At 35.2% G+C, this 27486-nt stretch overlaps 1 protein-coding gene across 13 annotated transcripts in view; it reads right to left on the bottom strand.

Annotated features, from left to right (window-relative positions):
• The window catches only part of LOC143232400 (disks large homolog 1-like), a 258171-nt gene that overhangs the window by 155872 nt on the left and 74813 nt on the right, over positions 1-27486 (bottom strand). For all 13 annotated transcript variants that reach the window (XM_076467804.1, XM_076467807.1, XM_076467795.1 and 10 more), the window contains one exon: positions 27279-27425. In XM_076467804.1, the coding sequence (XP_076323919.1) occupies positions 27279-27425 (147 nt within the window). The remainder of the gene's footprint in view (positions 1-27278; positions 27426-27486) is intronic.

Here is a 27486-nt window from a genome sequence, read left to right as displayed (position 1 = left end):
ATAGCATATAGATCAAAAACAACAGAATCATCCAAATAGTTATTTCAACTTATTTTTCTTAAGTTATTGGAGCATATATATCAAGATTCAGAGTGTATTCATTCAGCTTTATCACTACTATTGTCACAGAACATTTAGCAGTTAAACATCCAAAATGGCAGATGGCAAATGTCAATGCTGGGTATCTTATAAATCATGTTGATCTGGAAAAGCTAGTTGTTTGAATGAAGAAGTCTGATTTCCTTATTCTAGCAGCTAGAGTTGGTTAAACTTAGAATGGAAAAAGGTAATAAGTGTGGCAATATTAACACCATTTGTGTTAAGGATAATAGAGTTCATTTTCTACCTACTTATTCAAGTTTTCATTTCACTGATGGTGTCCATTTGATTCTTCTATATCTGATACTACTTGTTGGTTACTATCTTACCTGAAAATACTGCACATCACTCCCACATTATCACAAAGCAGTAACACTAGACAGCAAAGGCAACCATCTTAACATATTTGATAAAATATATTTCTATGAGGTTAGCCACATCCAAATAAACACTTAAATGCACATAAAATAAAGGAAGTTTTGAAAGGTTTGTGTGTGTATCAGTTTGTTATAACCCAAAAAAAAGCTGAAACAAAAACAAATTATACAAAAACACTGCATCAACAGAAAAGATCCCAGGGTACAAGCTACAGTGTGGGATTATAAAATGTACCCTAGGTTTTGCAAGCGACTTCAAAAGTAGGACCCACATTGCAATTGGGATACACAGTCTACCAGTCTTAACCTCCATTCACCACTCTCACACAAGAAATAAAAAAGTAAAAATAGATATAGAAATTAGAGGACCAATATGCAGATGATCAAGACCAAAGCATCCCACATCTATATCACCCTTCACTGCCTGCAAACAGTTGTGGGAAGGTTACTGGTCTCCCAAGTAAAGAATTAATTGAAAGTAATAATAATAATAATGAAACAAGATAATACCATTTGGGGGTAAGTAAGATGAAAACTTACCTCTTGATATTAGCATTCCATCCCCCAATATGGTAGAAAGGCACTAACTGACAGCACAGCAAACAAAGTATACCAGCATAAAGCATCCCATCCAGCTGCCCAAACAAACTAGTATAGCTACTAAACACACACAACACTTGGACTATGTATGTACAGCATTGCACTCAGTTAAGACCACTAAGATTAATAATGCAGCTAAAAATACAAGTACACATTTTCAAGAACTAAAAGTACCACTACTAAGCTTCCAACAAATATGTCTTGATACATACTACATGGCTAATGTTGAATTAGGGTATGACAAAGCTTCTTTTCAAATCTGCACCACCAATGTGAAAACTCAGCCTTGTCCTTAAACAGTATTCTATAATCACACAATTAATTAAAAGTTAGGCTTGTAAAGGAAAATAAATATCAGCCAATACTGAATTTTGGGTGCTTCTTTAAAAGTTTCACCAAAATGTAGCCACCTGGCAACTTTTATGTACAAAAATGCAGACACAGAAAGTATTAACCAAAATCATTTCACTATCTTCTTGGTTTCTAAAATGTTCTAAAATGCTAATAGGTAGAGAATTTTACACAGGTCCTTTTCACTACTTATTTAACTATAACATATTAATCTGCAGAGACTTTCTAGGTATTAGACAATTTTCAAGAACACTCCACTGTAGTGAGTATTTAATTGTAGCACATTAATCATTTCATGATGGTTTTGGTATGTTAAGAACCTTTATCTACTATACAACAGGCAAATTTATTCACCTAGAGTGGAGAGTATAAACTTAAATGAATATTTATTATAAAAGTTAAAAATTAAGAACTTCCAGAAAATCCAGGGCAAACAACTGTTGTGTTTTTAATTATGCAGTTTTAGAATTAGGATACTTTATATTTTTAACAATGCGTTACCTTTATGTAACTCAATTGCATGACTGATGATACATGAAGCGACAAGGTAAGTAAACAGCTACTATTAATAGCCAACTAGTTTTAATGTTGACTTGGTCACATATAAATAGATCAGTGTTAAAACAAAGGGGATATTCCAGGTCATCACTATAATATTCAATGTATGGTGTGAAATTCTACAATTGTTTTTAATTATTAATTAATTCCGATCATACATTCTCAGTAAAACTAACTTTTTAAGTTATAACTTGTTTATTCTTGGATACACACAGTATAATATTTATTATTACAATGCTTCCCCAGATTAACCTGGCACTGTCAGGTATAACAAGTACAAGGAGTGAACTCCTGACCTAGACAATGTCAGGTTAAACTGGTAAAACATTGAAACCATATACATTAAACTTTGTATATCTATCAATAAATATGTTTTAAGTTTTACACAACAGACTATTTTATTATTTTGGCTGTTTATTCTAATAATTTATAACCTGAGTTTTACACAACATAGTGTTTTCATTGATTATTTTAGCTGTTTATTTTCATAACATATATATTTCCTGTAAAATGGAAGAATAAATAAGCACCATTAAGTGCTGTTCCCTAAATCTTTCACAATTTAATTATGTTTACATCAAGTTTTTCCTTTAAAATTACATTAAAAAATAATAATTAAAATTAACCACCTTCCAAGAAAGGTTCTTGGTGAAAGGAAAATGCATCCAAGTAATGAGCTAAAACGTTACTTTCACATATACATAATGTATCTATAACAGAGTTCATATCTCGTCATGGGATTCTGGCCATGCATCATTATCAATTTACTAAGACTTTGCCTCAAACTGAAGAATATATGAACCATTGACGTGCATGCATGTGTTCACAGGCAAATTTACACAATATTACTTATGGAGACATTACTCTTGTGCATTGGTGTGAGAGATAATTACTTTGGATGTATTACAGCAATCTGAGTTAATTACTATACACCATTTAGAGTAATATATATATTTAGGCGTGATTGAATAGAGAAACTAAGTGAAATGTTAATGGTCGTGTATAAAAATAATGAACACCAAATTTAAATAGCATAATACTAAAACAATAATGAAAATACATAGTTTGTGTTACACATTTTCTCTTTTATCTTTTAACACATTTTTAATTTTACGATGTCTATTTGTCCTTTACTTGTCAACCTACAAATTCATTTCAGTCATTCCAATGAATTCACAAAGAATGTTCAACATGCAACTCTATTTTATTACTAACTTCCTAGTGGCAGAGCAATCTTAGTGCAGAATATTAAAAGATTAACTTACTAGCACACCACTGAGTCATCAAGTCTGTACATACACATAGAAATAACCTGTAGTAACCAAAATACAATAACTCTGGATGAAATCTTCTTCACTGTTAGCTTTTCCAAATCTTTAATACAGGAATATGTTAACAACACCATTCTTTATGTCAGTGGTGTCAGTGTTTATTTTTTTGTTATTAAGGTCAATGTTTCTTTAGACACATAAATGATAAAATTTCGCGAAACACAGAATATTCATTTCCTCAACTGGTTGAGTACATAAATCTGTAGAATGAGACATTTTATTGTAAAATGCTTCAAACTGGCCCACCCAATCAGTATTTCATTTGGATATTCACAAATTAATAGCTTTATTTTTCTCACATTCTCAAACAATACAGATATCTAAGGAGCACAGAAACCTAAACTGTGTTTAAATCTTGAGAACATGCTTCAAAATGTACAACTCAGATTATAAATAACTGTATAATTACTGTATTTTTCCAGTGTTGAAGACACACCCCCATTTTGATTAGCTAAATTTCAAAAGAATACCAAAAAGATAAACATAATAATATGGTCGCAGCACTTCCACCAAACCTACCAAGATGTTTCGTTAATTGTTTAGTGACTTACAATACATAAATCCTCTTGCCAACTTGTATTTTCTGAGATAATAGTTTACCATATCCACCTCATATTACCACTGGAATATCTGTATCACCAGTAAGAACGTTATTCTAAGCCTATTCTCTGAGTGCTTTTGTTGTTGTTGTTGTAGAAGCTATAAAATAGGCTGTGTTGAAAAAATTGATTCAGCTGAACTGTTACAGAAAACTACTACCGAGCACAGGTCAGTGTTTGAAATAGTTACACAACAACTAAACAGAATGGTCTGAACGAACCAAAACAAACTTAAAATATTTTGCAGATGGTTGCCATTACCGGGTGCTGTTTCCACAATTTTACTTTCCATACGTTCTTAATGTTGCTTTAATATCAAGATCATATGAGAAAAGATGTCATTATTTAATGAAAAACGGACAAATTAGACCATAAACTGTTCACCCTTAGCCTACTGCAGAAGCTCCAATGAATTCTGTGATCAGTTATGATTATCTTGTTCATTTATACATTTCATTCTGAGTAATACAGAAGGGCTTGGATTACTGTCTAATATCGAAACACTTCGCCTACGCTTGGGTTTAGGCCTATGAGAAACATTACCTTCGGCCTGGAAGATGCAGAATAACTTGACTTATTTTGGGGAAAAAATAGCATCTTTGATGCTGGGAAATATGGTATGTATTAATGTCAAATTTAGAAGAACCGAACAACAGTGCATACCCTACACTATAAAATGTCTTTACAATTTTTTTATATTTTTGTGGATAGTGTGTAACCAAATTAATAAAGAAATAATTAACATATTATATAAAAAAACTAAAATGCCAAACAGTTCATTTGCAGATCCACTTGTCATCAAATGATTCAGTGAAGTTAAAATTATAAAGAAATATTTTAAATTCTTCAAAAAAAAAATCATTAAATGCTCAGGTTTGTCTATAAAGTGATTCAATCATACTACACATTCGAAAACACATGTCTACAACAATGTAAATTACACTTTTTTTTTTTTATTAATTGACTGTCAATAATAAAGTAACTGAGCATTTATAATTTCCTACAAATCAGTGAAATAGTTTTATTATTATGTTTTTGGTGTAATGTCATATTTTTATGCATGGAGTTAAAATAAAATTGTCATGTGATATAGAACAAATATAGCAAATATTCTTACTTATCCAAAAAAACAATAAGAAATGTCACCACTAATGGTGCTGTGGTATGTTTGCAGACTTACAACACTAGAAACCAGGTATGGATACCCACGGTGGACAAAGTACAGATAACCCATCATGTAGCTTTGCGTTTAATTACAAACAAACAAACTGGTAAGAAACACCTTTGAAAAGTAAGTCCACAGCTAAAACGATATATTTTTCGTACAATTTCAACGTTAAATTTGTTTGGCCTTCGTTAAAAGTCCCTTAAGATTTCATTAAAACACTAAAAACTAGAATTCTTAATGTAAGAGATATGTGCCATTAATTTTATGAAAAGCATGTTAAACAAATTATCTTTCATTTTTATCTTGTACATCAAAACCAATAAAAAAATCAAAAGATTATCTCCACAATTTTTTAAAAAATTCTTATTTAGCTACTCCAGGTGACAAACCAATGAATAAAGCATGTTTGTGTAATATTTTCAGAAAAGGTTTTATAAACCTGCAGCAAAATATCATGATCCTTTTTTTTTTCTAAATCCCCCTGGTGTCCTCAAAGAAAGTAATGTTATTTTACTTGCTCCCTGTTGATTTAAATAATGCATGGTACAATTCATGTTTCAACAAGTCTCTCAAGATTCTATTCATACTTCATGGCACATAAACTATCTATGACAAAATGTTTATACATTAAACAACAAGTGTCATAAACTTCACAAATAAGTAAAACTAGCAGGCTCTAGCATTATATTATCTTGCTTCAAAATAATACATTTCTGGTACCTAGTATACCCAAACAACATGGAGGTTTAATACTCAAAAGATAAGTGGGAACATTTCGTTCAAGATTATCTTAGTTAACACTCACTATTTAATATTTTATGTACAAATGAAATTGACCAATGTGATTAAAACAATTTACAAAAAGTCCAACAAGAGGTTCACCAGCGAACACATATCATGGCCCAGCATGACCAGGTGGGTTAAGGCGTTCGACTCCTAATCTGAGGGACGCGGGTTCGAATCCCCGTCGCACCAAACATGTTCGCTCTTTCAGCTGTGGGGCCTTATAATGTTACGGTCAATCCCACTATTCGTTGGTAAAAGAGTAGCCCAAGAGTTGGCAGTGGGTGGTGATGACTAGCTGCCTTTCCTCTAGTATTACACTGCTAAATTAGGGACAGCTAGCGCAGATAGCCCTCGAGTAGCTTTGCACGAAATTCAGAAACAAACAAACACATCACTTCTAGGCATTTATTTTAAACTATAATAAAAATACGTAACTTAACATCTAAACGTTCCCTTGAATTCTTATACAAGCCTAATCAATCATTTGTACACAAATTACTTCATATTATTGTCATGTGCCAACCCACGGTCAGTAACGAATATTTAAAATGAACAATATTACTTAACTAAGGTCTGCCGTTCTCAACAGAGGCATTGTAATTACTATTATTATACATACGTTATACATAGCAGGACTGTAATCAAGTCATATCACACTCATTTCAAATATATTTTATGTGTCATACCCATAAACATAACAATTTTCATACCCGCCCATTTTCAAGCATTCCACAGAATCAAACATAAAAAACGGAATTATTTCCTAATTATGGTTTGAATGGAGTTTATTTTTAATTTTACGCAAAACTACTTAAGGGCCATACCTAGCCGTACCTGAATTTGAAGTGACGAACTATAGTGAAGGCACTTTGTCAACACCAACCACGACTAACTCTTGGGTTACTCTTTACGAACAAATCGTCACATTATAATGCCATTATGACTGAGAAAAAGGTGATGGAATTCGAACCAGCGACCCAGAAAGTCCGAGTCAGTCGAGTGCCCAAACCACTTGGTAATGCGTTGTACCGAAAGTTAACAAAGTATTAAATACCTACTGCTATTGGATATTCTCGGAAAGCTATACGAGGGTTATCTGCACCAACCGTCCCTAATTATTAATTGCTAGACAAGAGGGAAGGCAGTTAGTGAACAATAAACACGGTCAATTGGTATTTTACCCTTACTCCAGTAACGTAGTCAGTGTCCCAAATTGCGAGGCGCGATTTGCGGTAAAGACATGACCTACAAACTCTTGGATTCACAGAACAGCACGCTCGTTACTACGCGATATCCAGCTGACCTAATATTAATGTTTTTTCACCAACAAATGTTTGGTCAGCTTTAATCATTTAAGCCCTAACTTTACAATTTTACTGCGTATGTAAACAACGTTCCAGAAAGGTTTGTTTTCCCCCTTTTTGTCAACCCACACCACGAGATATTATAATAAACTAAAGCAGACGAAACTTACTGCAGACAACTCATAAATATGATTTTTTTTACATACTCTGGTTCCAAATAAAAATAGAAATTAGAATAATGAATAAAAATGATCTTGTACTTTATAAACTTGTTCCCATGACTAGTTTTCCACGACGGAACTGGAATGCGAGGAAGAAATCTAAACGTGCCAATAAACGTCTAGTTCTAAACCCTACAACAAGCGCGTCTCTAAAGTGCAGAGTGAAATGTTTTTTTTTTTTACATAGCAATATTAGATGTGAACCACGGAACCTCAACTCCACAATCTATCACGCCAATTACTTCGCCCAAGCAGAATAGAACTTTCATTTATTGTTTAAAGTGCAAGCTCGCAATCGTATCCAAATACAATTTAAACTTTTAACGATCAACAACAAATTCGTCAGGATAAAAGAGTAAAAAGTATAAAATTAGGAGACAAAAGGTTAACAAAAAATGTAAGAAAAATATTTTTTTTAATTCATGTCCCCCTCCCCAAAACATGAATCTTTAACTCAACTCCTCTTGGCCAGCCAACCCAAAGATGACGAAATTGGTGTTTTTTAGAATTTCGCGTAAAGCAACACGATAGCTGTCCCTAAGTTAGCAGTGTAAGACTAGAGGGAAGGCAACTAGTCATCAACACTCCCCGCCAACAAATGGTAGAATTGACCGTTAAATCATAATGCCACCACGGCTGAAAGGGCGAGCATGTTTAGTGTGACGAGAATTCAAGCCCCGAACCTCAAATTACGAGTCGAGATGACAAAACAGAGCAACTATTAATAAGTTTGGACTGTACTGTTCCCTTAAATTATTTCAATCATCTATAATTCATCAGATCCTAATTGTTTTCAACAAATAACAAGCACGAGGGAATTCTTTTAGGAAGGATTAGAGAAAATTAATCTCCATTTTGTTTTCCTTTTTATTAGTTACATCCCTGTGAGCCAGCAACAACAATTGTGAGGCGCGCGTATACTTACTTCAATTGTATTACTTACACCAGGATTTCTACCAGCCTATCCTCAAATTGAAATTCGTTTAGGCAGAATTAGAGTAAATTAATCTGCAATATCAACTGAAAAGATCTGATCTCCTGAATTCAAATATGTAATGAGATCTCAAATTGCTAAAGATTTATGAGCTAAAAGTTTGTACTTGAAAAAAAAAAAAAAAAACCACCCTAGAAGCCGCGACTAAAAATAATACAAAACGTGTATAAGGTAGGAAAGTTGTGTAGGCTTTTGTAAATTATCCAGTGAAGAGGTCTAAAAAGAAAAAAACAAGCTGGTTGAAGTTCTAAATTTAACTACAAAATGCGTTCGTACATTTCACGTTGTATAAATGTAAAACTGATTTAGAATATAACTACATGAACACTGTTAATAAATCATGAATTCGATACGGTCTCAACATGTTTCGTATTATAATTTATATCAGACAAGTCTCCGCATTAAAAGTTGGATTATATCAGATTTTCTCTCCGATTCAGATCCCAGACGAGCCCAAGGTTATCATGTAACGTATTATAATTTATATCGGACGAGTCTCCGATTTATTATGTTACCTACGTTCCGTGTGACTATTTCAAAATAACCAGAAAATTTAATTTCATCTTAGTGGTTAATGAAATGCTAATATGTATTAAATTTATGATATTTGCCAACAAGATTCATACACACAATTTTCTTTTTTAACACAAATATATTTTAATATACAAATATAAAAAAGATATTTATAATAACAGTTATTACTAATAGTTATCACAAATTATGGTTTATATACAACAGTTTACAAAGTTGCCGACAATACCGAGTCTTATATCCGGTCTAGAACTGAATATTTTATCGACGACCTACGTCCACGACGAGATTATCAATTCCGAGTTGATACCGTTACATCTCGCTTAAGCTAACGTTGTCTTTTTCTTGGCTGGCATCACACCGGATACAAGCGGCTCTTTTCAGCAAAGATATTTAACGTCCTGATAAAAATAATAACGTCCGAAATAACTCACTGAAGTTGAGCAGTTTCTAACCTTCAAATTCTATAATGTTCCTTGTCAAATTCAATGTTTTTTCCGATTAATAGGCGTTAATCACAATTGTACCTTCCTAGGCCTACAGCTGCCCAATAACAAGTCTCCTGGCTTAACGCGTTGCTTTTATACAAATCATGAGAGTTTCTCAAAAGTTCAATTGGCAACAATACTGTGAATTGTTAGTGTTACATACACAACAAGCATACCGTTGATTTTTAATTTCAAGAACCTTCTACAAATTCCGAGAACAGGCAGGGCTTGCAAAATACACAACCAACAATATACGCCACAGGCAATACAAAACTATACAGAAACAAGTGTTGGTCTTATAATATCCATATAAATAAGTTTAAAACTAATATTTAGCTTTGTTATATTATGTGCAACAGATTGACTGTTATATGTTTGAGATGAAAAGTATAAACGGACCATGATGAAATTATGGTTTGTACAATTTCATAAACTTCAATGGAAAAATAACCAACTTTCACATACGTATATCTAAATTTTTAATAAAACTTTAAGGAAAAAATAGCTGTTGTTTATTTCTGGTTAAACACAAAGCAACACAGTGTTATCTGTATCGAAATCTTGTTTGGTAGTATTAAGTCCACAGACTTAACATTGTGCTACTGAGGGCAGAAAAATGCTAAAAATTCATAAATACAAAATTAATAATGGCGTGTTACATAATCATGCCACTTCAACACAAAACGTTGGTCAAAGATACTGTTAAGTTTCTTTCGCAAAAATTTGAAGAAAGGTTCATAAACCTTGGCAAGCAACACAAATGAACTTTAGCTTTGTTGGAGTCGACTTATCCTTCAGAAAATATTCATATACAGCAGTTTGTAGGGATAATGGCTTTCTCACTAGCTGGTCTTAAGGTTAACCACCTTCACTGAACATATCTAAAAAATTCTCTTCTAGGTCTCGTGGAGTATTTTGAAGAAATCCTCTCTCTTGCATGTAAACTGTTTGAACCAGTAAAATACATCCAAGCACGGCTGATCAACTGCAATGTCATACTCTTACAATTCATACCTGAATGCGTTGTGTGTGACATGTATACTACACAGAAAGAAAGGTAGCATCATATTTTAGTTGCTTATTCACTATCCTCAAACACCTTTGTTGACATTTGGGCCATCTGATGACAAACACACAAATTTACTTGCTTTGAGTTGATGACCATGCTCATTGAGAGGCTATAGGTTCTACTCAAAGTTTTCAGCGTAACCACGTTGTTATATTATTTATGAAGAAGGATACTGCTGAATAAAATAATAGGCAGTATAGCCTAACCTGTGTCAGAAATTTTCTTATAAATATGTAACATGTGCCTGTGTTATTGCAAAATGCTTTATTTACAGCCAATGTTTATGAAATGATATTTCAGTGTAATGGAATGTCTTTATTGGTATTTTTAACACAGGCAATGTAAAATGATGCCATTTTTGACAAACATGCATTTTGTAATAAGTCTTATTGGCTTTAAAGTATAGATTAATGAGAACTTGACAAGAAGTTGGAAGGAGAAGTGTGGTACATAAACATACCACATGATTTCTACCTCACGTTATTGTAAAAATATTTCAAAGTTTATCTATACAACCATGTATAGTTTTCACATACTGGTCAAAAAGGTTACGTTTCTTTTGCTCTAGATATCTATTGTTCTATATCATTCACCTAGAGTAGCACATTTTATCCTCCTGTGGAAAATATACCCACAAGATAACTTACAGTATGTTAAGCTAGTTAGTTATCTTCTACTGGCAGTTTGGTAATCTCTTGAAGTTCATAATGATATTTTTCAAGTTTCAAGTTGAAAATGGCCAAAAATATGGCATGGCTAGGAGCTCCAGGTAAAACTGACGTTAACGAGTTAAGTAAATAAAGTTACGTTTGTTCAGTCTGGAATAGGAGGCCAATAGAGTTAGACTTACTTACTACCAGATTTAAGTTAAAACATCTTCAAACCCAACTCTTAAGTAAAAGTGACAGTTTGTTGTGGCAAGTGAAGTACACATTTTCATCGTGTTTGTATCTTAATAAAACAGTTTACTTCGATTGCATTTAGTCTATATTTCTTGTAAACTCAGTCAGAGAATATAGAATTATTCTATATTAGATATCCTGACTATTCTCCAGTTATTCAGAGGTACACTAAAAGGAAATTAGTGCTATCTAAAAACACCACGGTAACTAAAAAGTCAAATGACCAATATTATTTGATGGAAAAAAACATACTGACAGTTTTCGTTTAGTAACTTTTTTCACTAACTAACATTAAGATGGCAAAAACAACTGTATCAGTCAACAAACTTCTTCAAAAGAAGGCATGTGTGGAAAAACGAATTGTAATACATCAAATAAATATATAAAATAGCGTTGTCCGAGAAGCTGAGATAGATCCCCATCCAAGGTAGAGTTTAAACAAATAAGCAACCCTACAAAGGTTCAAATCTGGCAGCCATTATAATTTTACGACAAAAAATTTTGTAGGCCAACAAAGTGCACTGTACACATGCATGTCATTTTAACACGAAGGCAACAAAAATACCAATAAATGCGTAGGGGCATTTATTACTATAAAGATACTTATAGCTTTTTACTTATAGCTATACTTATACTTATCTTTGTTAAAATTTTATTTAAAAATATATAATTTGTGAGATAGACTGATACAGCTCCAACATTAAGTCTCATGACTTGGTTATCTTTTACCTATTCATACCCTTCAAGTTATCCTACTAACAGATAAATCACAATCATTTCCAACAGTTGTCCATTTACCATTAACTCATTAGCATATTTTGTACCGAGAGTTACATTAGAAATTAACAATCAAAACTAAATTGCATTAACAAAGTCGTTTTAATAAGTTACATCAGCTGTAAACACAAGTGTTCTAAAAATGTTTCGTTTAGCAAATTCCTTTTAAAGAGTACGTTTTCTATAACAATAAATCAGAGTTGCTCACACAATTACACCTCACATACAGATATGAAACAATTAGGCACATACGCAAATTTATATTTTTACATATATACACACACAATCACATACACGCACACGCATGTATCCCAGCCTATTTCATTCATTAGTTACGTCTTCGAAAGTAAATAATACCAAATAATTAAAAGTATGAGACAAAAACCTCTAAATAATTTAATAATTAAATTACAAGCAACATACTCATCACGTTGACTGAATATATAAGGGTTATCACCACACTGGAAATACATTAAAACGTTAATGATACTTACATTAAAATAATTAGTATGAAAATAAGCTGAATGTTTAAGCAACGGTTCCAAGAAAGCGATTTAAGATGCGAAAACACTCGAAATGTAAACATTTCCTTTATCCATAGTCTTGTCTGACAATCAAACTACATAATTTGGTACCTTCCTCTGAGAAAAAAAGTGTAAACATAAATTACTAAAAGTCACCCAAAGTCAATTTTCAATTTAACTCTCTGCTTCTCTCTCTCTCTCTCTCACACACACACACACACACTGCAGAAAAAATTAATAGAACATTCGTGCCTGTTAAACAGTGTTCATAACAGTTTTATGTGAGTTTACTTAACAGTTATAAATTTGTGTTTTAATTCCAAGTCAAGAGCTTTTACAATATGAGAGAAAATTACTTAAAAGGCTGCAGGCACGACGTTTCAGTTCCTAGTGCAATCATTTGTATGATTTGTGTACTTCAGAATGTTCGCATTAGTAATCCCAAAGTCGTACCTGTTCACATAAAACGTTTTTCCTTACAGTAAAATTCAGGTCTATCGATTTCTCAGTAGTTCGGTACATTAATAAATTACTGAATATCTAAAAAACATTTCACTGAATGGTTTGGAGTATCTGATAAAATATTTCATTTATCAATCAAACAAAAACACAAAGTCAAAGAAAATAGTTTAACATTTCAGTATAAAGAACGTACTACTGTAGGTCTAGAACCTTGGCCTTCAATCACGTTTCATTTGTGTAACTGTTGTTTTTTTCACTCAATTGTTCATTCCTGGCAAAATGGAGTAACAAAAAATACCTAAAAAGGTTATAGACTTTAACTAAAGTAATCTGAGCCATTTACTACAACCTAAAAATTGCCATAAAGTGTTATGGATAAATGAAACCCAGTACTTTTTATGAAAAACATGTATATTAAATAGATTTTAAAATAGCAAAATTTGTTTGTTTGCTTTTGAATTTTCGCGCAAAGTTAAAAAAAGGCTATCTGCGTTAGCCGTCCCTAATTTAGCAGTGTAAGAGTAGAGGGAAGGCAGCTAGTCATCACCACCCACCGCCAACTTTTGGGCTACTCTTTTATCAATGAACAGTGGTTTGACCGTGAAATTATATCGCACCAACGGTTGAAAGGACGAACGTGTTTGGTGTTGTGCGAATTCGAACCCTCGACCCTCAGATTGCAAGTCCAGCATCCTAACCCACTGGCCATGCTGGGCATTCAAATAAGAGAGAAAAACGGATAAATTTCACTGCTCAAAGCTGGATCGTTTTGGTTGGTCAGCAATGTCGTCCGAGATGTCTAAGCGCTTTATAGTGTTCTGATTTGAGTGTCATGACAATAAAAAAAAAAAAATAGTATGAACATGGTTAAAGTTAACCGTAATTAACAGACACAATAATAAGCAAAGTTTTTTTATTTATTTCGGTATAGTGGAAAGAAATTGATTTAATCTCTGCTTCAAATCATATTAAATTGAATCATTTTATTTTTCAGTTAATTAGAAAATTTATAAAACTATTTTACATTCAAAAATTTAACCCTTAAATGGTAGCATCATCAATTGCTGCTGTTACCTACAATATTCTCGCTGTTTAAGGGTTAAATGAAAACAAAAACTAGAACACACACAATTTTCAAGTCGAAATAAAGTTTAAAACGTATTGGTGCTGCCATCTTGTGTAACAAATTAATATGCCGTTACAGATAGTACTTGTATACTTTTTACAACTGATGTATCTTTTTGCATTAACTAATATTGCATATCCAGCTTGGATAGTTTACACTTACGTTATGTCAACTATCTTGAACACAAATACAAACATATCTGCCTTCATTCCAACACTACAGAACGACGTGTTGCACAGCAATATCTGGCAAAATAATGAGCAAAGTGTCCAAATATTATCATTGACATTGGCCCTAAAAGTACCAGAGGTATATACGGTCTTTGTGCATAAATGTTTGGTTTTCCAACAACTAACATTGGGCACATTTTAACAAACACGTCTACTGTACAGTATGAGAAAAATATTATTGTAAAGCAGCCATAACACTTGAAGACCGAATTCCAACCGGTAGAATTAAGACAGGAAAGTTCATCGATCTTTCAAATGATTTTACTTCTTATCAACAGCTGTACGGACAATTGCACATGGTGTTTCATACAAATAAGCCACGCCTTAAACCTCTTTAAACACCGCATGACATAGTGGTTTAACTGCTGCCTGCTTGCCTACAAAAGTTGGCTATTATCCAAAGTCATAATCTACTTTAACATTTTTAAGAAGGTATGTTAAATCGCTAAAAAATTCTAGAATCATATGTTCAGAGGGTATAACGTGCAAATATTCATGTATTAGTTAGAAACAACACAAATAAAGAGTTGGACTGGTTCTAATTACATCGACATCAGAGGTTTCCGAACTGCTCAACAGCTGATATGATTTTAATAACAAACAGGTGGTTTGTATTACTACTAGAAAACATTTTCTCATTCTCCTGATATGCTTCTGGTGTTCTATATGTAAAGTTTGATTACAAAATATCCCACAGACACAAACAGGTCTCATTACTGGGTCTCTACTGTCCACAAACATGATGTGGAAGTGTCATTTCAGTTTGTTTTACTTCATAATATATTTAACACACAACAAACGCGCATCTTAATTAATATATACAACAATGTAAACTTGGCGGTGATAAAAATTATAAATAACTTTAAAATTATATTAGTTATAATATACGATTTCCATTTGCTTCACATTATTTTATTCTTGTTAACTGCTCAGACACTAAACAAGAGCACGCTAAAGCAAATGATGCTGTGCACAGTAATATTTTCCAAAACACACAAAATCAAAGTAACATACACCTACCGCTGAAACACTTCATTTCATGGTAGTGTCTATAATGTTAACAGATCCAATAAACAGTATTACATAAGCTTCAAACATTTGGTTAACATATGTAGCGCCTATTAAGTAAAGTAACCAGTAATGTATTATTATACAGGATATAAACAATTAACCTATTTTATTTTGTTAACGTAACACGTGCTTTTCAACAGAAAATAATAACGATACATTTAGGGCAAGTCAGATAAAATATTACAGCATATCTGGCAGAATTTTGGAAGCTGACATTCATAAAACAGAACAGAAATACTTCGAAATAAAGTGATTGTTAGTTATAAACAAAATCACCAGGATACACTTGCTACATTGTTTCTTACCTGATAACACCAGACTGATTACCATACGTCTGTTCTTAATCTTATATCAAATAGACACACTTCCCGCTTAACTCACATACATAACATAATCAATATTTAAACCAAACAGAAACTGATATTATCATCAGTGATCGACATCCTAAGATGATTGGTAACAAAATAACTTAAGATTTAGGGCTTTTTTGAGTTACTTTTACAAGTAAGTTTATCAGAGGGTCTAAGAATTTTCGGGTCACTGGGCTCACTGTCAACCGACTCGTGGATTAATATTACATAAGCTAAAACGTCCAATTATAACATAAATACACACATCTGAATTACATACACGTAAATCAATTATTTATACGTAAAATTACACCATACGTAAATCAATTTCACTCGGAAATAAAGAAAATTTTAAACCTGGTCTCATTTTGAGAAAAATAAAACAATGATATATCTGTTTTCTTGTTAAACTAAAAAGTAAACAATGGGTTGATTGATTGATTTAGTGTTTTATGGCACAGAGCAGCTAGGCTATATGCGCCAAACGTCCAGTAAAAAGGTAAAAATAAATTAAATGTAGTAAAATACGTAAAAGGAAATAAAGGTAAAACATAACATCAGTGAAAAACTGAAAAAGCATATAACCAATGTTGACACCTAGTCTACAATGTTGAGAGAGAAAGCAGAGTAAGAGAAGTTGTAAAGGGCTTTCTCCAGCAAAATGGTAATGATCATAACCCATCAGGAAGACTAACAGGTAAGTACAAGAACCACCGTCAGTCACCTGAAGTTGGTATTTCCAGTCCTGGTTCCGGGTTGTGTGTCATTATGGCCAGCACAAAAGGTAAAGTAATAAAAGTGTTAAAAGACATGCAGTAAAATTGTAATAACAACTCGCTAGGACGGCTAACGGGTAGTTCAAACAGCAGCGTTAGTGATCTGAAGTTGGCCTTTCCAGTCCTGGTGTCGAGTTATTTAATGTTCTGGCCATTTTCCAATGTCAAATTGAACTAGAGAGATTGAGACTCTGAAAAGGTAACCACAATTAAAAAGGTGTAATGAATAAATATCAGACACTTAAATGAAGTTAAAAAGATTATTGGCCATTAAAATATTAAAAACTTTATCAAGGTTGACAATGTCACCATCACCAAATAACACTGTCCAATGTTACAGACAAACCCTGGGACAGAACATTTTTAAAATAGTGCCGTCGTTGAGAGTCGTAACGATGGCAAGAAAGTAAAATGTGGCTTACAGTGATTTAAGTGTTATATAGACTACACACTGGTGCATCAGTTTCAGATAAAAAAAAAAACGACGAGTTAAAAAACTGTGACCAATGCGTAGTCTAGTTAGAACAACTTCCTCCTTCCGAACCTAACGGAAGCTAGACGGCCAAAGTCCAACATAGGGTTTTATTTGAAAAACCTGTTGTCACGTTGCTCACTCCAAGTGGACTGCCAGCTGGCACGGAGCCGAGCCTTGAATACAGTACTATAGTCCATGTACGGAAGAAGCACAATGGTGATAGTGCCAGAGCAGATAGATTTAGCTGCCGTGTCTGAAAGCGCATTCCCGCGAATACCAACGTGGCCTGGTATCCAGAAAACTGGACAGAAGACGATGTTAATAAGAAATGGGCCAGTCGGTTTTGAATATCAGCGAGAACATGGAGTGAGCCAACGTGAAGTGATTCCAAGGCCAGTAGAGAACTGAGCAAGTCAGTATAAATAGTGCAGTCGGAGTACTGCTCAGCTTCAATATGATCCAGAGCAAGAGATATGGCGTACAGTTCAGCAGTGAATACAGAAACTGTAGAGGGGATTCTGCGCGCAACCACCAAACTGCAACAAACCATGGCAGAGCCCACAGAATTACCTGATTTGAAACTATCCATATAAATTGGAATAGAATGATTGTTCGAAAGATGTTCAGTAAATAAAAGACGGTACTTCCAATCGGGAGTATCTGCCTTTTTTCAGATGATTTAAAGATAGGTCATATTTGGGAACTGTAATAAGCCATGGTGAGATGGGCTGACCAGTAGATTCTGCAATATTATCCAAGGACAGACCCAATTCATCCAATTGCGCCTGGATGTGAAGGCCAAAAGGAGCAATGGCAGATAGTCTGTTTTGAAAAAGTACGGCCCACTGAGGAAGGAAAACACATCCCAGGTGGGATGCTTTGGTAAGGAACGAAGTTTCGAAGAAAACAGTAAAGACAGTTGCAAACGGCAAAGATGCAGAGAAGGTTTGTGAGATTCCACGTATAAGCTCTGAACTGGGGAGGTGCAGAAAGCCCCAGTGCACAGATGAAGTCCTCGATGATGAATGGGTTCCAGCATCTTTAAGGCTGAGGGTCTGACAGAGCCATAGACCATTGATCCATAGTTGAGTTTTGAACGAATAAGAGCACGATATATCTTTAACATAGAACATCGATCCACTCCCCAACCGACGGTAGAGAGGACACAGAGGATTCCAGTGCTTTTGTGCATTTGACCCGTAGCTGCTTTAAGTGTGGTATAAAGGTCAGCTTACAGTCAAAGATAAGCCCCAAGAACTTGGTCTCAGGGACCACTGGCAGCGAAACTTCATCGATACGGAGTTCAGGATCAGGGTGAACAACCCATTGGCGGCAAAAGTGCATGCAAACAGTTTTAGAGAGAGAAAAATTAAAGCCATTCACTGCAGTCCACTTCAGTACACAATTGAGGGCAGTTTGTAGTTGCCGCTCAATATATCTCATGTTCGACGACTGACACGAGATGTCAAAGTCGTCGACATAAAGCCCGTTTGCAACAGTGAGAGGGAGTTGTTCAGTGATAGCATTTATCTTTAAACTGACAAGTGTGACACTCAAAACACAGCCCTGAGGGACCCCATGTTCCTATACAAAAGAACGGGAAAGTGTCGAACCCACACGTACTTGGAATCTCCTGTCCATTAAAAAAATTAATTTTAAATAAACATAAGTAAATGGCCACGTAACCCATTATGTGGAGGTCTCGCAAAATGCCATACCTCCATGTTGTGTCATAAGCCTTCTCAATGTCAAAGAATATTGATAAAAGATGTTGGCGTTTGAGAAAGGCTTCTCTGCTTGATGTTTCAAGTCGAATTAGGTGATCTGTGGTGGAGTGCTGTCGTCGGAGCCCACACTTGGTTAGCGAGAGGAGGTTGTTTGATTCGAGGAACTAAACAAGACGAGCATTAACCATCCTCTCTAAGGTCTTACAGAGACAGCTCATCAAAGCAATTGAACGGTAGTTTGAAGGAATTTTGGTATCTTTCCCAGGTTTAGAGAAAGATGAGATAATAGCCTGGTGCCAGGCATCAGGAACAACATTCTCCTGGCAGATCCGGTTAAAAACAATTAGAAGAATATCAAGAGAAGCAGGAGAGACATAGCGCAGCATGTCATAGCATACATCATCAGGTCCAATAGATGTGCTGCCAGACCAATTGAGGGCCATTTTCAGTTCCACCAGTGTAAAGGGACAATTACAGTAAAAAAGGCAGTAAGTTCGAAAGGAAAGAGGTGAACGCTCTGCCCGAGTCTTGATAGCCAAGAAGATGAAGGAAAAGCAAAACTGCTAGATACCCGGCAAAAGCTTTCACCAAGAGTATCGGCGATGCTCCGGACATCAGCTACCTCTTTGCCATCAGAGAGTAAGATGGAGAGGGGGACAGAATTGTAGTGCCCACTGACCTTTCGAATCCTGTCCCATATGACCTTGGAACTGGTGGTAGAAGATATGCTAGTTGTGAACTTAATCCAAGATTCCTTCTGGCTTTGACGTCTTACCCACCTAGCATGTGCACAGGCCTGTTGGAAAACGATGTGGTTCAAAAGTGTGGGATATCTACAGAAAGTATCCCAGGCCAGTTTTTGAGCCTTCCGTGCCAAGTGGCAAGTAGGATTCCACCACGGACGAGGATATCGTGGAAAACGTGTCGAGGTTTTAGGAATACACTGAGCAGCTGCTTGTATAATACATTCAGTTAACCCTGCCACACAGTCGTCTATTGATGGCTGATTCACGATGGCAGGATCAAGTTCTGTGAGAGCAGTGAAAGTGGACCACTATGCGTGATCCAGCTTCCACTGGGGCACACGGGTAGGGTGGCATCAACCACGGCCAGTCTCTCTCAAAAGTATAGGAAAATGATCACTGCCTAGTGGATTATTGTCAACCCTCCATGAAAAATGGGAAAATAATGAAGGGGAGCAAACCGAGAGATCAATAGCGGTAAAGAACTGACTAGGTGCATGAAAGTAAGTGGAAGAACCAGTATTGAAAAGAGAAAGATTGTGATCAGAGAGCATACGCTCTACAGAGCGACCCCTCCTATCAATAGCAGCACTTCCCCAGAGGGGATGATGTCCATTAAACTTCCCAGGATTAAAAAGGGAGACGGCAACTGTTCAACGAAAGCATCAAGGTCTGATTGATCATATGTCTCTCCAAGGGACAGATAGAGAGAACAAACAGTGATGGTATGACCCAAGGAAACACGGATGGCCTCCAAGGGTGTGATCAACCAATAATGCCACGTCTCCATGTACTCGTCCATCACACAGCCTGTCATTTCTGTACAGAGAAAACTGCCGAATGGTGACTGTATCAGCAGGTTTTAGAAATGTTTCTTGTAAGGAAAGACATACAGGATGGTAAAAAGCAATCAGTGTTTTGATATCATCCAGATTAGAATGTAAACCTCGACAGTTCCATTACATCAAGGTGGCCATTTTGAATGACGGGTAGGCAAAGTGGCTGGAGAACCCTTCTGTTCACGACACGTCTTTTTTCTTCACTGTCCTTATTCGGAGGAGGTCTATCGACCTCCATGGATCCTGCCCTGGGTCGATTGGGCAGGTCTTTGTTGTTGGAAGGGGATTCCAGTGACTGAGGACGCGAACGAATGATTGTTTTGCATCGTGGGGTGGGAAAAAAAAAGATGTATCACAAGAAATGCCTGTATTTGAAACCGAAGGATGTGGATCTTGAGGTTTGTTGGAATGTATGGGAGGAACAGAGATAGGTGTAAAAGTCGATTCATCATCTTTTTAACCATGGAGGACAAAAGGCTTTTCATTTGTTTTGGAAACGATTCTCTTGGAGGCACAGAGTTCTGTCTGCACTCCCACTGTAATTGTGGAACGAAGTGCAGCGGCATATGTCCGAGATGGAGTGGTGGACAGCAATTTCGAAGCCTCAGGACAACTAATGTTATGAGTCGTTTTCAAATGTTGCACCTCTTTTTCCTCCAACCATTTTGAGCAAGAACGAAAGTAGGAAGGGTGGGAACCATTGCAGTTGACACAATGTGGATCCGTGTGACACTCATAGGCATCGTGGTCCTTGCCACCACAACAAGCACATTTCAGAGAACCACGACAGGACGACTTTGAGTGGCCGAACCTCTGACATTGGAAACATCGGAGAGGGTTTGGAATGTACGACCTACCCTGCAAATTAGACAACCTGCCTTGATAGTGGCAGGTGCACGTGGTGATGTAAATGTCAAAACGAGGATATTTGTCAGCAGTGTAACTCCATCTTTGCAAGTGGAGATGCGCCTCACTACAGAAACTCCTTGAGTGGAGAGACCAACGAGAATCTGACTCGAGGACGTTCTTCAAATCCCTCTCAACAATAACTCCTCGTGATGAATTCAAGGTAGCATGAGGAGTAACATCAATAGGTACATCCACAATTGCCTTTGAATTCAAGGAGTTCACTGTGTTGGGATGTGGATGTTTCAACCAATATGTCTCCAGATCGAAGCTTCTTTACTGACTTTGGAAAGCCAGCAAGTCCCTCTAGCCCCTTCTGAATAAAAAAGGGAGACATTTGCCCTAAAGGTTTATCTGAAAGAGAATGTAATATAAGAAAATGGGGTACAGGTGTTACAGATATTGAAGATTGCTGCCCAGAGTCTTCAAGACGTGGTCGTTTACCTATTGACTGTTTTTCACTATTTTATTTAAATTTTTTGTTGGAGGATCCATAGGAAAAAAGGAAAATTTCGGTACCCACTGACCCCATCCAACATGGAGCCCTACGAGGGGACGCACTACAATGTCATGCAAGGACATTGCAGCAACGCCTGGGTTTCGTGAGCACTATACCCAAACACCAGCATTAGACAATGTCCACAACACCCGTTGAGAACTTCCAACACTGGTACTTGGTTGACTCTAGCCCTAGTGGACCAGCCGATTGACCCAAGGGGGGCCACCCAAAGGCCGCCCGTCTACAGGAATTCAAGGCCAAAGTGGTGTGTTGGGGTTGGACCCCTCAACCACCAGGATCCTCTCCTCCCCTTCACGGGTCGCCACGCACGGCAAACACGTGAGTGAATGTTTAGATCCCAGAGGAGGTAAACTGAAAAAAACAGAACCTTCCCGGGGAGGTCCCCTCACCACGTACAAGAATCCACACCGAGGGGGAAACAATGGGTTACCTATGCTTTTTGCACAGCGGGTATCAAAACCCCACTTATAATGTTAGAAGCTCCTAAGCTTACTTACTGTTAAGCTAGGGGAGGATAAAACCACAATAAGATCAAAACTACAAGTAAGGAAGCCTAACGTGGTTCTTCTGTTAGGCTTGATTGTCTAACCATCACTAATGTTGCGTGGGTTTTACTCAGTCGCATGTATGTGTTTTCTTATAGCAAAGCCACATCGGGCTATCTGCTGAGGCCACCGAGGGGAATCGTACCCCTTATCTTAGCGTCGTAAATCTGGAGACATACCGCTGTACTAGCGGGGAGCTACTCAGTCGCATCACAATGTAAGTACAGACACACTACACATACTACCAACCTAATGATCACATCATAGTTTATAGACGAAATATCTGTCATGTACGTACGCATTTATTCTATCTGCTGTGTCCACCGTGGGAATCGAATCCGCGATTTTATTCTTGCAAATCCGAAGATTTACCGCTGTCCACCCAGAGAGACTAGATACGCTTTCGCCTAGAGACGGTTTTGAAATTTTTCGTTTATGCTTTGATTAAAACCTCTTGCTGATCACGTTTATAACCGTCTTCTCTCTTAAACACATATATAGACACGGATTGTTCACTCGTCTTTTATGTGAAACACACAGTCTCTTATTCTGTAGTTTTAATCTACTAAATAATTACATTACAATCCCCAAGTAAATATAACAAGACCTGGCTGTTTACGCTACTTCCTTAACACTGGCTGGCTACATAGTGGTGATGTGTGTGTGTGTGTGTGTGTGTGTGTATTAAAAAGCACTTACTTTCTGAACAGACAACCTGAGGTGTGGCGAATAACAAAAATTTATAAATTCATCAATGAAAATGTGTTAAAAGCACTTCTGCTATATTCTTGAGTAAAGAAACAAATAAGACGAACAATACATAACTAAGGAAGACAACTGCTAAACAGACAGCTTTACAAGTTTTACAAAGCTCTCTATTATTAAGTTCAAACTACTCGCATATTACGGTACTTTCATACGACTTAACAGAGACATCATGGTTATCACCTTTTGTTTGGAAACGCAATTTCAATACTTGATATACTTCTATTTCAATAACTGTTTCCTTCACGCTGTGCACATTTTCTTATGTAAACAACAAAGACACTGTTTTGAAATTAAACAAGTTAAGCTCGTGCATTATCAGTTTCTTTTCATTCTACCTCTAACTCTGTCAGCTTAACTGGTGATAATGAACTTAAAATACTTTGATATACAACATTATCAAGAATTGATGAAGAATTAATCTGAAGAATCAGAATGAAAGCTACTTATAATCATGTGCCGAAACAACTTACTTCATAACCAGTGTAATTCACACTTGAAAGTTACTTGCGACGTTTCGGTGGTAATCGCATGTGATCTAAGATTGCTCATTCACATAATGTTCACGTCAAAGTTTCAGTTTCAGGCTCATTACCAGCGTGAAATCTAACAAATTATTTTAACAAGTTTTATACACATACAAAGAATATTCATACATCACGGAGATAAACTTCCAGAAAGCATGTGACAGCTAAGAAAGTTTCGTATACTACACGTGGTGGAAATAATGAATATGTCAGATTCTATTTTCGCACAAAGTAAAAATAACGATACTGATTAGACACATAATCATCGATCAAGTTTGTCTGCTTTAGAAGAATCACAACATTAAAGATTTCTTTTTTTTAATATTGAAAGAAAATTCTTCTAAAACCGACAGGTAAGAAAGTGAAAGCTTCGCCATTTCTCAGACGATAATAAAATAAATAAAGTAACTTTAAAGAACACTTAGATAACTAATTGCGTGCTTGAGGCGTTGCTTAGCAACGGACTTGTAAACTTTCAGTATTTCTTTAGAACTTTACCAATATCCAGCACGAAAAAAAAGAGTGCTATACAAACACGGAAAATCGCAGGGTTTATTAAATCTCAAGATATAAAAACCTGACAGAAAATTTTGTGATGCTTATAAGAATGTGCCAGCCAAGTGAAATTTAAACAAGTAAAATGGTTGTTTGAGATCAAAATTATCATTAGTTTATTTTAGTATACTAAGAATAAGCTTTAAGTAATAAAAGTTAAACCTTGGAAGGATAACAACATTAAAAACTTCCCATTTTATTATAATTACTTATTCTATTCATGCACACAGTGACAATAATAAATAGCACATATAACGTCCTGCAATATATCTAAATAGAAGCAAAATATAGTTCTTTGTTGTAAACAGTGCACTAAAATCATCAAGATATTTTCGGGAAATTGAACTTTACCTTTTAGCTACCACAAGGCACAATTACTGTTATCAGCCCTTTTACGATCAGGTATATTAAATCTCTAAGAACCAGTGAAAACAAGGAAACTTGACAAAGTACCTAAAGTTTTATATTTGACAGGTTTATTGTACATTTTATTGAAGAGAGCCCTACAATGAAAACCCTTACCAGAGTGTTGGTAATATAATCTGTAGGAATAGAATAAATGGTGTGCCAAGAATGCCCCTATGGTAAGAAAAAAAACAACAAAAAGCCTAAATAATTTCAATGGTACCCCTAATTAATTTTTAGGGAAAAAAATAAACTGTCATGCAATTTGTTACACAAACATCCATTATTTGATTCCACATCCATGCACGCTCATTTGATACTACAAAATTTCTGGTTCACTATTGATCAGAAAAGTGTTTGCTTATAAGGCATACTACCATCTATCTGTAAGACAAATCACAGTGATTGTGTGATATTTAAAATTAGTTAATGAATAAACAGCTGATGTTGCACAACTCAATCCTCCATCAGAGCTGCTTCTAGTTCTAGTTTACCTGTTGGAGGTAAGTGATGCCATCTTCTCTCCAGGAAATCGTATAATGTTTAATGAAAGCAAAAACAAGTAATGTCAAAAAGATGGTAAATTTCTTTTTTTAAAAAACAATCAAATACTACAGCTTTAAACAGAAGAGACTTATTTAATCATATTCTGAATTTGCTCCTGATGAAAATATGTTTACCTGTCAAAAGCTCTGGGAGTTGCTTTTTTTTTTTTTAAGAATATAATTTACCATACATATTGAACAGTATTCAACATTTGTGGGAGTAATGGATAGGTCACTCCCTCAATATCCTCTTCTTCCAATAAGCTGTTAACCAAATAAGAACAACAGAAGTGCACGTTAATATCTATTAACAAATTAATTCTAACCCAGTGCACTTGCAAAAGGCAACAACAATGGTTGTAAGACTGTAGAAATGACAGTATTAAAGATGGTGTGTTTTTTGGATGGTAGAATAGAGGAACTGTGCCACTGGCCATCTGTGGCATAAAAGCTATTTTGGATATTGTGCTGTTTGTTAAATAAAGAAAAGGCCCTTCAACCTATAGTAACTTGCACCTCACACTATTAACTTCACAACTCTTCATCTGGTATTGCTTGTCACTTACTGTCCCACGCAGAGACAATTTACACCTTTTACAATCTCAAATCCCAGCTCAGAAGTAAACATCTCAAAAGCAGATGAAGAGGGACAAATTTTCCTGAATGTCCTCTAAGAAAGAAAGATGGCACAACCACCCCAAAATCAACCATATTTCTTCATCACTTATTCTGAAGTTTTGATTTAGTTGGGAAGCTGAAACCTACCATTTGTGTAAAGCCAATATTCTCAAACAGCTGCCATCTTGAGAGGTTGTTTAAAGGGGGCTTCCAGTCCTGCCTCCAACCAACAGTTTTGGTCATGTGAAAGCAGATAACATTTTGATCTGTAAACTTGTAGCAACTCTACAGCAATATTTTGTGTTTGATCAGCTAATAGTCTAACTAGTATTCTTAACAAATATTCAGATACCTTCTTTAGGGTTCTACAGGATGCTTCATTGTAGGCTCAATATCTTTAAATAAACTTTTAACATTGAAAGCATTAATTGTAATGCAAAAGACTAACTGATTATATGACACTATTTTTGCAAACAAATGAACATAAGAGTGTCAAAGGCATTACTTAATAACAGTAGTTATGCCTTGTCATAATACATAAAATTAAAATTACTCCTTAATTGTTTCAAGCAACATATAATGATACATACACAGATTAAGAAAATATCTGTTAGAATGCACAAAGTTTGTTTGTTGCAAAGCAAAAAGCTCACAATGGACTAACTATCTATACTATGACAACCAAGGGTAACAGACACTAATTTTTAGTTTTACTAAAGATTTAGAACAGGAACAGAAAAAAATGAAATAAAATTGTATCCACTTAAAGAAAAGCTAACAGGAAGATTACATTCCCTCATACAAAGTTGCATTTTCTCATGAGCTGTGTTTCATTTAATCCATGCAGTATGTTCATTTTCATTGGTTCGTAACTAAAGGAATACAGAAAGATTATGCAATCCTAATTAGGAAAGCCAATTAAAACAATGAAATTCCTCAAGTAAAGTTAAATTCCTTGCAAATGCATGAATGTAATATTTCATTCTCTGTACTACTGACCCAACAAGAAGCAAATCTCTTGCTGTAAATGTTAATTTTCATGTTGTATGTGACCTTGAGTTATCTGTCAAAGTCATCAGTGGAAAAAAAATCTGTCAAGGTTATTCCCCTATAATATATATTTACTCTGCATTTTACCTAGTTTTTCTGCATACAACAGAAAAAACATCATATGAACATTTTCACTTACATTGAATTTTTATTGTCATATAAGCTTGTTAATTTTATATATAATGGATTTTTTTTTTCTAATCAAGAAATGATGAAATGAATAGACATTATCACCCTTAAATATAAAGGTTCAATAATTTTAATTGCCTGTTTACTGCAGTAAACAGAAATACAATTCCTTTATAACCTGGAAGATGCATTTTATTAACTGCACAGATAAAAACACACCACGTTTCAAACTTACTTTTTTGGGCGAGTCTGATACATTACTACCGTAATAGTCTGATACTGATAATGTTCTCTCCATCAAACTTCTGGGAAGTCCATCAAGAGTAGAAAATTCCCCAGAAGCTGCAGAAATAGGAAAATCCTCTTCTCTGTATCCATATTTCTGTGAAATAAATACATTTTATAATCAACCATATTTATTAATTAAAATGGTTTAATTCTAA

Source organism: Tachypleus tridentatus, chromosome 11, assembly GCF_004210375.1.
Source record: "Tachypleus tridentatus isolate NWPU-2018 chromosome 11, ASM421037v1, whole genome shotgun sequence".
NCBI classification, from domain to species: Eukaryota; Metazoa; Arthropoda; class Merostomata; order Xiphosura; family Limulidae; genus Tachypleus; species Tachypleus tridentatus.
Note: the sequence above shows the minus strand (reverse complement) of the source record. Positions and strands in the feature narration are given on the sequence as shown.